Source organism: Numida meleagris, chromosome 1 (assembly GCF_002078875.1).
Source record: "Numida meleagris isolate 19003 breed g44 Domestic line chromosome 1, NumMel1.0, whole genome shotgun sequence".
NCBI classification, from domain to species: Eukaryota; Metazoa; Chordata; class Aves; order Galliformes; family Numididae; genus Numida; species Numida meleagris.
In genome coordinates this window covers 171,170,704-171,183,141 of record NC_034409.1, presented here as the reverse complement: position 1 = coordinate 171,183,141, position 12,438 = coordinate 171,170,704, and the positions used below count along the sequence as shown (strand labels likewise).

The following is a 12,438-nucleotide window of genomic DNA, read 5'->3' as shown; positions in this document are numbered from 1 at the left end:
TTGGAAAAAAGAGCATATTGTGAATAGGCTGAGTATTCTTCAGTATTTTCACACAACTTTTTCTGTTTTGGGGGATAACTCTTTCATGGGACAATTTCTCACTAATTAGAAGTTGCTGACATCATCAGTAATATTATTAGCATATCTGTCTTGCAAAGTTTTGGCTAATGCTACAGTTAATATTAGTTCATAAAGTTTATACTAGGTCAAAATATTACCAGATCATTGGTTTTCTACCTTAAAACACTGTCAGCAGGTTTCTTCGATCAGTGATACTCTAATAGATTAGCCTTTCAAAATTACAGTTAAGAAAAAAATCATGACCAAAAGCTCCTGCCTAATTTCATTAGGTATTTTCAGGGCTACTTTAGATGGCACTGGTGCAATATGGTGAACTCTGTTAATCAGCTGAATAATAACTTTCACACTGAAGAAACAATCACGTTGCTTTCAGTGGAACTGCTTTGGAATGAAAGTACTGCAGGATGGGAATAAAAGATTTTGAGCCATTGTTCTCAACTGTGTATCTGAAACAAATCCTAGTGTGTAATTAGGTACAAGTCAATTTGTACATTAGGCTAGTCCTGTTTATATGTTTGACAATTTGCATGGAAAATCTTGTAGATAAGGATCTCCTTTAGTAACAGAGAAACATTTGTGTTCTGGTTACAAAGAATAAGTTTGACTGAACTTTCATTTTAACTGTTTGGTTTTAATCTATTCCTTTTTTGTGTGTGTGTTCTTGCAGTCACTCCACAAAGTCAGTGATGGACTTTGTCAATAGCAATGAAAATATTATTTTTGTACACAACACAATACACCTCATTTCCCAGATGGTAGACAATATTATTATCGCTTGTGGAGGAATTTTACCGTTGCTGTCAGCAGCCACATCCCCAACTGTAAGTACAATATTTCCACCTAGTGGTCATATTAAAAATCATTGTTAGTAATACAATCTACTGTTTGCAGCTGAATTTATTTCTTTAGGGAATCCTATCCACCATCCACTAAAATTGAAGTTTATATTTGAAACTTCTAAGCTTCAATATATGAAGTGTTTATAGTTTTTATCATAATTTTCATTTGAAATGTTAATTTTATTAAGGGAGGTAGTTCTAAGTAAGAATATTAATATTTCATATGTATTTAATATTTTATTTGAAAGAGAAGACCATTATTACCATGGTTACGAATCATGGCTACTCTAAGAAAATTACACACTTCTTGATAACTAGTCATTGATATTCATAAACCTGTTTTGCATGGCCACCATATTTGCATGCCAAATGACACCAGAATTCACTGCCTCTTTACTTGCTCTTTACTTCTTCCTTCAGTAGGTAGCTACCTTGTGAGCTTTCCTTTTTCTTTTAATCTTGTCTTGAAATACTGATATTTCTATCCACCGTTATATTCTTATTAAGTTGTAAGTTCTCAGTTGAGCACAGCTCAGGGAGGTAAAGTACCCTTATAAAATGCTTCATGAAAGAGACAAATATTTTTTATATATTGTATTATTGTCAGTAGTAATACAGTATTTGAATGTGATGTCATGTTTGTGCATATAATACCAGCAACCATCTCTTTCATACTAAACATGTTATCTGGAACATCCCATATCCATTTGCAGCTAGTATTGATCTTTGAAAAGACAGAAAATGAAGCACAGAAGAAACAAAGAGGTTTCCATGAAGTAGTTAGTAAGCACTGAGGGCTGCCATTGTAATTTTGCAACACAGGCTTAATCTCTTGTTATAGTCATTCAGCAACAGAGATTACTTTGCCTCTCATATTACTTCTAGTTAGTTAAAATAATGTTTTGCACTACTTTATTGAAAGATATGAATGTACTTACTAGAAACTGACTAAACATCAGTGTGATTTTCAGCCAATGGCTAAATGCTGTTTCTGTACTATTTTCACTGTTAACTAAGAAATTACTTGCAATTAGCAAAAACACAAGACTTACAGGAAAGACTTTAGTTTCCTGTCTGTAGTCACATCAGTGACACTAAGATTGCTGAATAAAAGATTTAGCAGGTGGTACCTTTTACATGTTGGCAAGTATGAGAATGCACACCAGCCCATCTTGAGATGAAGATTGCACTTCAGATAAAAGGATGTGAGGAGATATTTTTGAAAATAAATTTTTAGACATCATTTGTAATTGAAGATGTTTTCTTAGCCATCTTTTATACTAAAAATTTAGAATAGCCAGGCACATTATGAATCAGGCTGTAATTCCATTGAATGGTCTCAGTGCTTTTAGTTTTTTGTCCTGGTTTATGCAAACCCCTTCTATAGAATAATAATTTCACATTTCACTATTTAGTTTACTCTGGATAATATGTCTGTATGTATGTGTATATATATGGTATAGCTTTATATACTATACATCAGTTTGTTAAAATAGTGGATGTTCTTTCTGTCTTGCAACAGTAGCAGTGATTTTGATAGACTGATATAGAAGAAGACTACATTTAGAAATTATTATTATTATTATGTATATATTTCTCCACTACATGAAGACTCCATGTGTAACTTAAATGCTTAATTTAGCCATCTGCTTAGAATCATAAAAATAAATTGTGATATAAACTAGTTCACTAAAAGATCATTAGCTGGTTTTAAACTGAATAAATCCTACTCTGTGAAATAAAAATATGTAAAACTACTTTTACCCAGTAGTTGATAAAATCACAAATTAACTAGAGTCCAGAGAGTGGTGGTCATGGCTCAATGTCTGGATGGAGATCAGTGACGAGTGGTGTCCCTTAGGGGTCAGTGCTGGGACCAATGCTCTTTAATATCTTCATCAGTGATATTGACAGTGCGATTGAGTGCACCCTCAGCAAGTTTGCTGATGACACCAAGCTGTGGGGTATGGTCTACACACCAGAGGAACAGGATGCCATACAGAGAGACCTAGACAGGCTGAGCAGTGGACCCAGGTGAACTTCATGAGGTTCAACAAATCCAAATGCAAGATCTTGCACATGGGTCAACGCAACCCCCATTACTCATACAAGGTGGGGGATGAAAGGATTGAGGGCAGCCATGCTGAAAAGGGCTTGGGGGTACTGGTGGATGGCAAGCTGGACATGAGCCAGCAATGTGTCCTCGCAGCCCAGGACACTAACTGTATCCTGGGCTGCATCAAAAGAAGCATGGCCAGAAGGGTGAGGGAGATGATCCTGCCCCTTTACTCTGCACTGGTGAGTACCTGGAGTACTGCATCCAGATGTGGATTCCTCAGTACAGGAGAGACATAGACCTGTTGGAGTGCATCCAGAGAAGGGCCACAAAAATGATCCAAGGGATGGGACACCTCTCCTACAAGGACAGACTGAGAGAGCTAGGGCTGTTCAGTCTGCAGAAGAGAAGGCTCCGGGGAGACCTGAGAGCGGCCTTTCAATATCTAAAGGGGGGCTACAGAAAAGAAGGGGACAGACTCTTTAGCAGGATCTGGGTGATAGAACAAGGGGAAATGTCATCAGGCTTAAAGAGGGTAGATTTAGGTTGGATATAAGGAAAAAGTCTTTTACAGTGAGGTTGGTGAGGTACTGGAACAGGGTGCCCAGAGATGTGGTTGATGCCCCATCCCTGGAGACTTTCAAGGTGAGGCTGGATTAGGCCCTGGGCAACTTGATTTAGCTGTGCATGTCCCTGTTCATTGCAGGGGAGTTGTTCTAGTTGGCCTTCAGAGGTTCCTTCCAACTCTGAGGATTCTATGATTCTATGTACTTAACCTAGAAATAATTTACAGCTTAGATGATTATTTCATAATCATGTCCATCTAGAAGAGAGCTTCTTCCATTCCATTCTACTACATTCCTGTTCCATTATTGCCTGTCCTTAAATGTTAGCAGGAAAGTGGATTCAGTAAGAATTGTGAGAGACACAAATAGTTCAGCACATCCTTCCTCTTTCTTTGCTATTATTCTGGATAATAGTTACAGAGGGACTTGATGCTCTGTTGGATCACTTCTGGATATCCATCATATGATGAATTAAAAGTTTCATACAGATTCTCAGTCTTCTAATTCTCTTGCATCCTTGAATTGATGTGGAGAAAGTGGCAGATGTGGTGGTGAGGAATATATTTCTTCTCGATCTTAAAAGGGCAAAGGACTCCAGTGCTTACAGTCAGTTACAAAAGACTGTCTCACCATCCTCCTCCCACGAGCTGCTAATTGGAAGAGAGAAGTCTGAAACTAGAATACTTACATAACTTCACATAAAAACACTTAAAACAGGCTTAACAGTGACATTTTCTGCCTGAGTAATTCTCAAGGAAGGAAAGACTGGTATTCTTTCTCCATCACCTATTGAAAGAATCACTGGCTAGCTGAGGTGAGAAGTGACCTCTGGAAGTCACCTTGCCCAGCCCCTGCTCCAGCAAGGACAATCAGAACAGGGTGCCCAGGGCCACATCCAGTTGGCTCTGGGAGATCTCCAAGGAGGAGGCTCCATAGCCTCTGGGCAGCTTGTGCCAGTGCTCCATCATCTGCACAGCACAGCAGGGCTCCTGGTGTTCAGAGGGAACGTCCTGTGTGCCAGTTTGTGCCCTTGGCCTCTGGTCCTGGCACTGGGCACCACTCACAGAGCCTGCTTCCTTCCTATTGGCACCCTTCCTTCAGGGATTTATATGCATTGATGAAATTCTTCCTGAGCCGCATATTTTCCAGTCCCAGCTCTCTCAGCCTTTCATCCTGAGAGAAGGATACCTTCCTCCATTGCCTTTGTCATCTTCATGTCCCTTTGCTGGGCTCTCTTCAGTTTATCCGTGTCTGTCCTGTGTGGAGGAGCCAAAAACTGGATACATGACTCCAGGTTTTGCTATTCACGGAACATCTTTCTGCATTTAGTCTCAGTGGTTGGGCCATCTTCTGCTGCTAAAATCACCCAGAATATTTTTTGCTTTATTTGGAAGTATCCTAAGATTTGCCACACACAAGTGACTTGAGATCTTTATATGTGCAAAATTTATTTTATTAAAGAAACCACTTCAGAATAAATGGATGTCTTCACATATCTGGTAAAAGCCATTTTTAATTATTTTATGGTATATTTGCATATCTAAAAATTACTGTAAATGGTTAGAAATCAAAATTATCTTAGACTGTTGAGGAAAACATGATTCACAAGCTATAAGACAAAAGTTAACTGTATATCTTTTGAAGAAAAAGACATTCATTAATGTAATTAACTGGAACACAGGAAATTCCCGTGTAACCTACTGTAGGGAACCTGCTTTAGCGGGGGTTTGGACTAGATGACCTCCAGAGGTCCCTTCCAACCTCTGTGATTCTGTGATTCTCTCCAGGATGTCATATTTAATAACAACTGAAGTATATATCCTTCTGGAGTTTATCTAATCTGGTTTGAAGATACTTACTCTTTTAACCTCTGTAATATCCTATGGTATCAAGTCTGACAATTATATAACCTTTGAAGTGCTTCTTGTCTTTGTTTTTTAAACCTGCTTGAAAATTACAAAATCACTACATGCCTTGCAAATTATCCTATGAAAGGAGATCTTATTTACCTTTTTATTTCATCTCCCTATCACTTATGACTTTATAGGCTTGAGTCCTATATCCTTGTGTGTATAATTGAATCCACTGAGTCTTCATCTTGTTTAGTCTGTCTGTCCTTGGAAACCTCTGATTCTCTATATCTTTGTTTCCATGGAGCCTTCCTGTTTGAACTAGGGTGTGACAATCCTTCCCATTTTATAGATCCTGTAGAATACCTATATTCAGTTTATCAACAAGAATGAGCTCATTTCACTTCATTTCTTCCTTACTTACTTCCATGACAAGTGACTCTCGGATATTCTCAATGAAGGCCTTTTGGGTCTATGCTAAAATTTCACAGTAGTAATTCTTACTAATTTCCTACTAGTGAGTTTTATTTGTGGCGTGAGGCATTTATTTTTTTTTAATATGGAATAATGAAATGTAAGGCTAAGAATGCTACAGAACAAACAATAAGAGACATCTCACCCAGTATTTACTTTAGAATAATAAAACATGATGAAATTCAGGAAGGGATTAAGGTAAATTTACATATCTGCTGAAGCATTTGTGTGTATACTAGATTTCTAGCCAGCGAAGATCTAGTCAATAAAGCAAATAATTCATCTATTTCTGATGTAGACATCTGGTGGACAGTCAATCAAATCTGTACAAGCTCCATAGACTGTAATGAAGCTTAACCTGCAGCTGAATCCCACCTCTTTTTATGAGATAGCGCACTTATTTTTTATCAGAGAAAATGATAGAAGAAAGCACAGAGCCTTTACGTGATCTCCTGGTCCTATCAGTTCCTTGACTTCAGTATGTCACTCTGAGCTCAAGTGTAGCCTTATTCTGGCCTGCTAGTTCCTTACAAGTCCCGAACACCCCTCTTCTCAACAATCTGATTTAGGGTTAGTTGATGTTAAATATGCCTCACTGCAGCTCATTTTTTAAAAGGGCATTTCACCTATTTCTCATTAGTAAAATAAACACTGTGTACTGGATGCTTAAATTAATTAGAGTTTTAACAGAAAATAACCAAGAGCTAAGTTTAGCAAAATTACTTTCAAGATATTGGAGGAATTGTGGATTTTTCAATTTTTAATTTTTTTTTTTTTGCTTTTGTTGAATTTGCTATTTCAAAAAGACTTTCTCCTTTGCATATTTGTACTGAAATTGCAGTGTTCCTAGGCGAGGTGGAAGATTATCACTTGTCTGCTGTAGAATGGGAAATCTTAATCCAGGAATTTCTTTGGTATTGGATACTTACAGTAGAAATATATGCTTTGCCTTGCTCTCCCCTGACCCATTCCAGACTAGGAAAATTGGAATAGTGCCTTGACTAGGGTCCATTAAATACGAATAGGAAGAAGAAAAGAAAAGCTGTTTTCATGTACATAATCAAATGCATTGTCTGTGAGAATAAACCAAGGCAGACAAATCTATGACTGACTCAAGCAGAGTGAATTTTATCCATTTGCATGGAAAGTTTTCTATAATTCACTATAAACTATTCCCACATGTCAGTATTTCCCTTGCTTTCAATTATATACCACCTCTATATCAGAGTCTGTGCAAGGATTCACTTAATCTGCTGGTGTTTTTAAACGGATGTGAATTATTCATGTGAACTGAAATTAAATGAAGGCAAATATTAACAAAAAACTATAAACAGTCCTGTTTCTTTACAGTATAAACAGAGTATGTTTTGCTGTAGATTCCAAATGTCTTCCCTTTTAAACTGGAGAGCATTAGAGAGAAATTATAAAATGTGAAATAGTGATTTGCTGTTTCATTGCTTTTGTGGGAGTGTTCTTTGGGGGTTATTTTTAATTATAGCTGTAAGGGAGACATTCTTAAGATGGTGTGCCAGTATCAAGTAAGCATGTTTAAAATCTTTAAGGAAGAAGGTTTGCAGAAGATGATTTCTGTTAATGGCATCTCATTGCAGGGTAATGTATTTTGGGTACAAACTAGAAATTTGTAGTAACCATTGCTTACTATAAGAATAGGAGTTGTGACAATGATTCAAGGAATAAGGCAAAATAAGTGGAGTTGAAGTAACGAGCAATTAGGTGTAAATTTCTAGACCCTTTGGAATTAGTTTTTTCCAATTTATTCTTCAAAGTCTAGAATTTTACTTCACTCTTGCAGCACCTCAAACTGTAGCTCTTAATTGTGATCTGAGGACTGCTGGTGTTGTATGAACAGCTGTCTACAAAACTCAAATATGCACTATTTAAATGACAAAAATATTGACTTAAAATAAGTTTCTTTTTTTCAAACATAACCAGAGAAAGCTTAAGGATGACTTCCTAGCCCACTGCAATTAGAAAGTGCTTCTACCCGAAACTGAAACATTAAAAAGTTAACACATTAGTTCAGTTCCAGACATTGGAATTTGAAGACTAACTCAGTCTTGAGGCTTGGTAAATCTTTAATGTTTTACAGTGGTTCAAAAGCATTCACATATCCACCATTATGTTGGTTTAAATTGAAGAAATTAGACCCAAGTGTAATATATATATATATATACGTATATATATTCATTGAACTGTCTTGTGTTGCCTCAAAGGAAGGAGCATTATGCATGAACCAGTTTTTTTTTTTTTTTGTGATTTATGATTATTTTGTCAGAGCATTTTAAACTTACTTGCCTCCTCATACAAAGATTAACTACTTTATTACTTTCTGTTGAATGGTTTGTTGTAAAATGCTCATTTTATTTCTACATAATCAGAGAAAACATTACTTTGATTTACATTGCTTCATAAAATTGCTCTATGTATATATACTATATAAAATATGTACATTGGTTTGTAAGAACCAGTGTTTACATGAAATCTGTAATAATGTAAGACTTACAGTTTTTCTTTCCTTGTACATAGCTATCTCTAGCAGTCTTTATTTTCAAATGTTCATGCTGAACTGAAATGTTACGCTGTTCTAATTATAAATTAAACAAATGTATAATTCCAAAATACTAATTTGTTTCAATTTTGCATTGTGTTTTTAGTTAACTTAAATAATTTTCTTTTTCTTTTATTGTTGTGATCTGTTGTCTGTTTTGTCTGTTGCATGTCCAGGGTTCTAAGGTTAGTATTGCCACTGTAAGTTTCAGTTTCTGCACTTTCAAAAATAGCTTGGTTTTGATCATTTAGCATTTTGGCTTTTTTTATTGTTATTTTCCTATGTCATGTAGTATGATGTGAGTAAGAATATATTGGCTGTATTTATTAATTTCTCCTAGCGTGTTTCCATTCAGTAACTCAATGCATTGTTATGTATGACACTTAGGTTAGCTAGAGGACCAAATACAGGAAAGTCTGTGAGCTAATGTAAGTTATAAATGCGATTCGCAGTAGAAGAAAAATCTTTATGCCCTGAACATGTAATTGTCTGGGAAACTTGTTATTGCTCTTGAACTATACTGCTTACCCTTGAGGTGGTGATAAGTTCCCTTTAAGTCTTTTTAAGCTACACCAGTCTAAAATATTGCTAATACCTGAAGGCAGCTTGATCAACAGTTGAACTTATTTAAAATGTTATCAGAATATAATATATAGTAATTTTTTAATAAGTAGAGCTAACAGTAAGTTTTTCTGCAAAAAGACTGTTTGTCTTTTTATTTTTTCTCTCAATATATTTTTAGAGAAATTTTATAAAAGATTTTTTTTCAATTAAATGTTTTCAAAAATCTTGGTAAAATACACGAAAATATTTTTTTTAATAAAATGAATTAATTTCATAACTTGCAAGAGATATACTGAGAAGGTTTTAAGATCATGATTGATAAAATACAGTTAAAACTTGAGAAAAATCAACAGCAACCTGTTGTTATTTGAAGGATGAGTTCAAAGTCTGAGTTTCTGTAACCACTATGATTTTTTTTCTAGCAGACTGTTACGGCTATAGATTTTTTCAGATCTATTTTCTTTGAATGAGTGCTTTTAAAAATGATGTTCCAGTCTCTTATGAAAAACAGTAACTCATTTTTCCAGAATGCTGGAACACAGTGCACACCAAGCAGGGGAGACCTGGCTAAGGAAGAGAGACTGGAAATCGTTCTGGGAGCTGTCACTTTACCATTTGTCTGATTCCATTGGGCAGATCAGACAGATGACAGCCCTTCCCAAATTACTCCTGTAACAGACATGTTACATCCTTAGGAGAAATTAAATGAAGTGTTATCTATCATTGTGATGACACATGCCATGTAGTATCCTACATGTTTAAAAACATTTTTTTCCTTAATACTGTTTGGCACAGTTTGCAGTCTTCACATTATATGCTAAGCTGTTCTAAAAAGTAGCTCACGTATAAGTATACTCATTTTTTAGAAGTATTTCTTTTTCTTCTGAAATGTCCCTAATGGCATAAATTGTGTGTTGTATTTCTCTTGTATGTGCTTCTAAGCAAGTGCAGCAAAAGTGGCAAACACAACAGAAGTGATGCTTTTCCAAGTGACCAAACTGTGTTTAAAAAAGCCATGTGATCTGAAATCTTGCTGGCAGTCAAGAAGAATATGCCATCTGCAGACAATTTTTAAGATACTGTTTAGACATATCCATGTGGACAATGCCAAGCACTAAATCCAGTTTTCAATTATGTTGTTAATTAAACTTAATGTTTGCTCACTCATCTGCACTATTAGACATCTGAATGCTTTTGAAAACATTACTCTAGACATCAAAATGTCTTTCTGGAGAAAAATATGACCCCTTTTAAGATTTCAGAAATAATGAGCTCATTCAGCATTTTTCTGTGGATTTCCATTAAGGAGAATACAACACTACGTTAGAAAAGAAATGGTCTTTTTCTGGGAAATGTAAGCTGCATGCCCTGGTCACATTTTTACTCCCTCCCCATTGCTGTAGTGAGGAAGTAAACCATCTCTTCTGATTTCCAGGAGTATTGGTACAGTTCTAATAATACAATAGTAAGCATTCCCTGGAGAGAATCAGTTCACGGAAGCAGGGCAGAACTGCCCGCTTGTTCCTGCTCTCCAGTCCTCACATTTACTTGTGTGTCTAAAGCACTATAGAAGCTATGCAGACTTCATTGAATGTGTTACTTGCCAGGTTGGTTAGCCTACGGAAGAATGGAAGCGTATCTTGCACCTTTGCCTGCTTTTACTATCTGGCCACATTTTGTCTTTTTTGTAATTGCTAATAGCTTTCCCATTTATCTTAGGCTTCTAATTACCTATTAGAGTATGTAAATGTAAATAATTTTCTCATTCTTCATGCTAACATTGAATTTCACTCACAATTTAAGTTAATGGTAATAATGGGAATTTTTAAAATAACTTTCAATGTACTTATCATTAAGCGTAACAATTTAGATTGGTACATGTATACACCGTCATTATATTTCAGTTGTTTTCAAACTGTTTAATTCAATTATCTCCTTTTAAAGACTGAACTGGAAAATATTGAAGTGACACAAGGAATGTCAGCAGAGACAGCAGTAACTTTTCTCAGCCGTCTGATGGCAATGGTTGACGTACTAGTATTTGCCAGTTCTCTAAATTTTAGTGAGATTGAAGCTGAAAAAAACATGTCTTCTGGAGGTCTAATGCGACAGTGCCTGAGGCTTGGTAAGTCTGCAGACAGTGCGTATTAAATAATTACTTGCAGATCAGTGAGCTCAAGCTAGATCAAACGATGACACACATCACTATTGTACTGATTGTGATGTGATGAAATAAAAATATCTGTTATTGCTGATTTGTTACTGTTTTAAGGTTGGTTCATTTCAGACACAGAAGTGTATTAAAATGGCATGTCTGAAATTGTTCATTCCTTTATACAGGTTGTATACATTTTCAAGGAGTATAAATATTAAATAAAATATAGTGAATTGTGAAAAAATGTTTTTGCTGTTTTGCTGCGTACCTACTGAGACCTTATCCAAGTCTCTGTAGATTTGGAAGACTGCTTTAAGGCTATGTAAGATTAAAAGCTTGGGATGTGTATGGAGGCTGGAGATCTTAATATGTATTGTAACAGTCTAGCATCTTTCTTCACTATTTACCATTTGCTATATGCTGTTACACTTAATTTGGGAAATTTAACAATTTCTGAATAATTCAAATTATTATTATTATTATATCACTCTATCCAGCTGAACATTAAATTTTGACTATCATCTGACACCGTTTCTTTAACATTGTGTCCCTACATACTTTTCATCTGTCAAATGCTGAATAATTTTTATACTTGGATTTTGTCCTGTTATTATTTATATTACTGATTAGATTCTTGATAATTATCCTGCTACTGATATAAATCTTGTGGTTTATTCTCAGTGATTCCAGCTGCCCGTAAACTGATTCAGATTTTAAGTATTGATATCCAGTCAATAACATATGACAGCTCCAATTCAGAGACTAACAATTTTCAAACTTTAATATAGTGTTAAGGCAGTTATATAAAGCATTAAGTTTTCCAACTAAAAGGATGAAATGAGTGAGTCACCATTAATGTTTTCGTAGTACTAACACAGTCGAACGTGAGAACTGCTGCAGTTACTGTTTGGACATGGTGCTAATTAATATTAGCAAAATAATTGAGAAATATTCTAACTTGTATCATTTTCATAACTTTTTTAGTTTGTTGTGTGGCTGTCAGAAACTGTTTAGAGTGTCGGCAAAGGCAGAGAGAAAGAGTGAACAAGACTTCATTAATCAGCAGTAAAGCTCAGGACGCTCTGCAGAGTGTACCTGCTTCAGCAGCAACCAAGGTAATCCAGTCTTGTTACCAACAGCGCTGACAAGACGGTACCACTTTTTATGATCAGAAAATCATTCTAACTGCCTTCTCAAGTATTTGGCAAAAGCTTTGGCAAAATAGTTGTTTGCTCTTAACTGACTTTAAGTGAAACTATGTTTTGGTGTTCTTTGAAACAAGAA

General features: G+C 35.6%; 1 protein-coding gene across 12 annotated transcripts in view; it reads left to right on the top strand.

The window, feature by feature from the left end:
• Positions 1–12,438, top strand: part of NBEA (neurobeachin) — a 486,663-nt gene that overhangs the window by 161,485 nt on the left and 312,740 nt on the right. For 6 of the 12 annotated variants that reach the window (XM_021377903.1, XM_021377849.1, XM_021377883.1 and 3 more), the window contains exons 24-27: positions 749–902; positions 8,612–8,635; positions 10,944–11,124; positions 12,139–12,269. In XM_021377903.1, coding sequence (XP_021233578.1) covers positions 749–902; positions 8,612–8,635; positions 10,944–11,124; positions 12,139–12,269 — 490 coding nt within the window. The remainder of the gene's footprint in view (positions 1–748; positions 903–8,611; positions 8,636–10,943; positions 11,125–12,138; positions 12,270–12,438) is intronic. The other 6 variants (XM_021377912.1, XM_021377833.1, XM_021377920.1 and 3 more) reach the window with 2 other exon arrangements.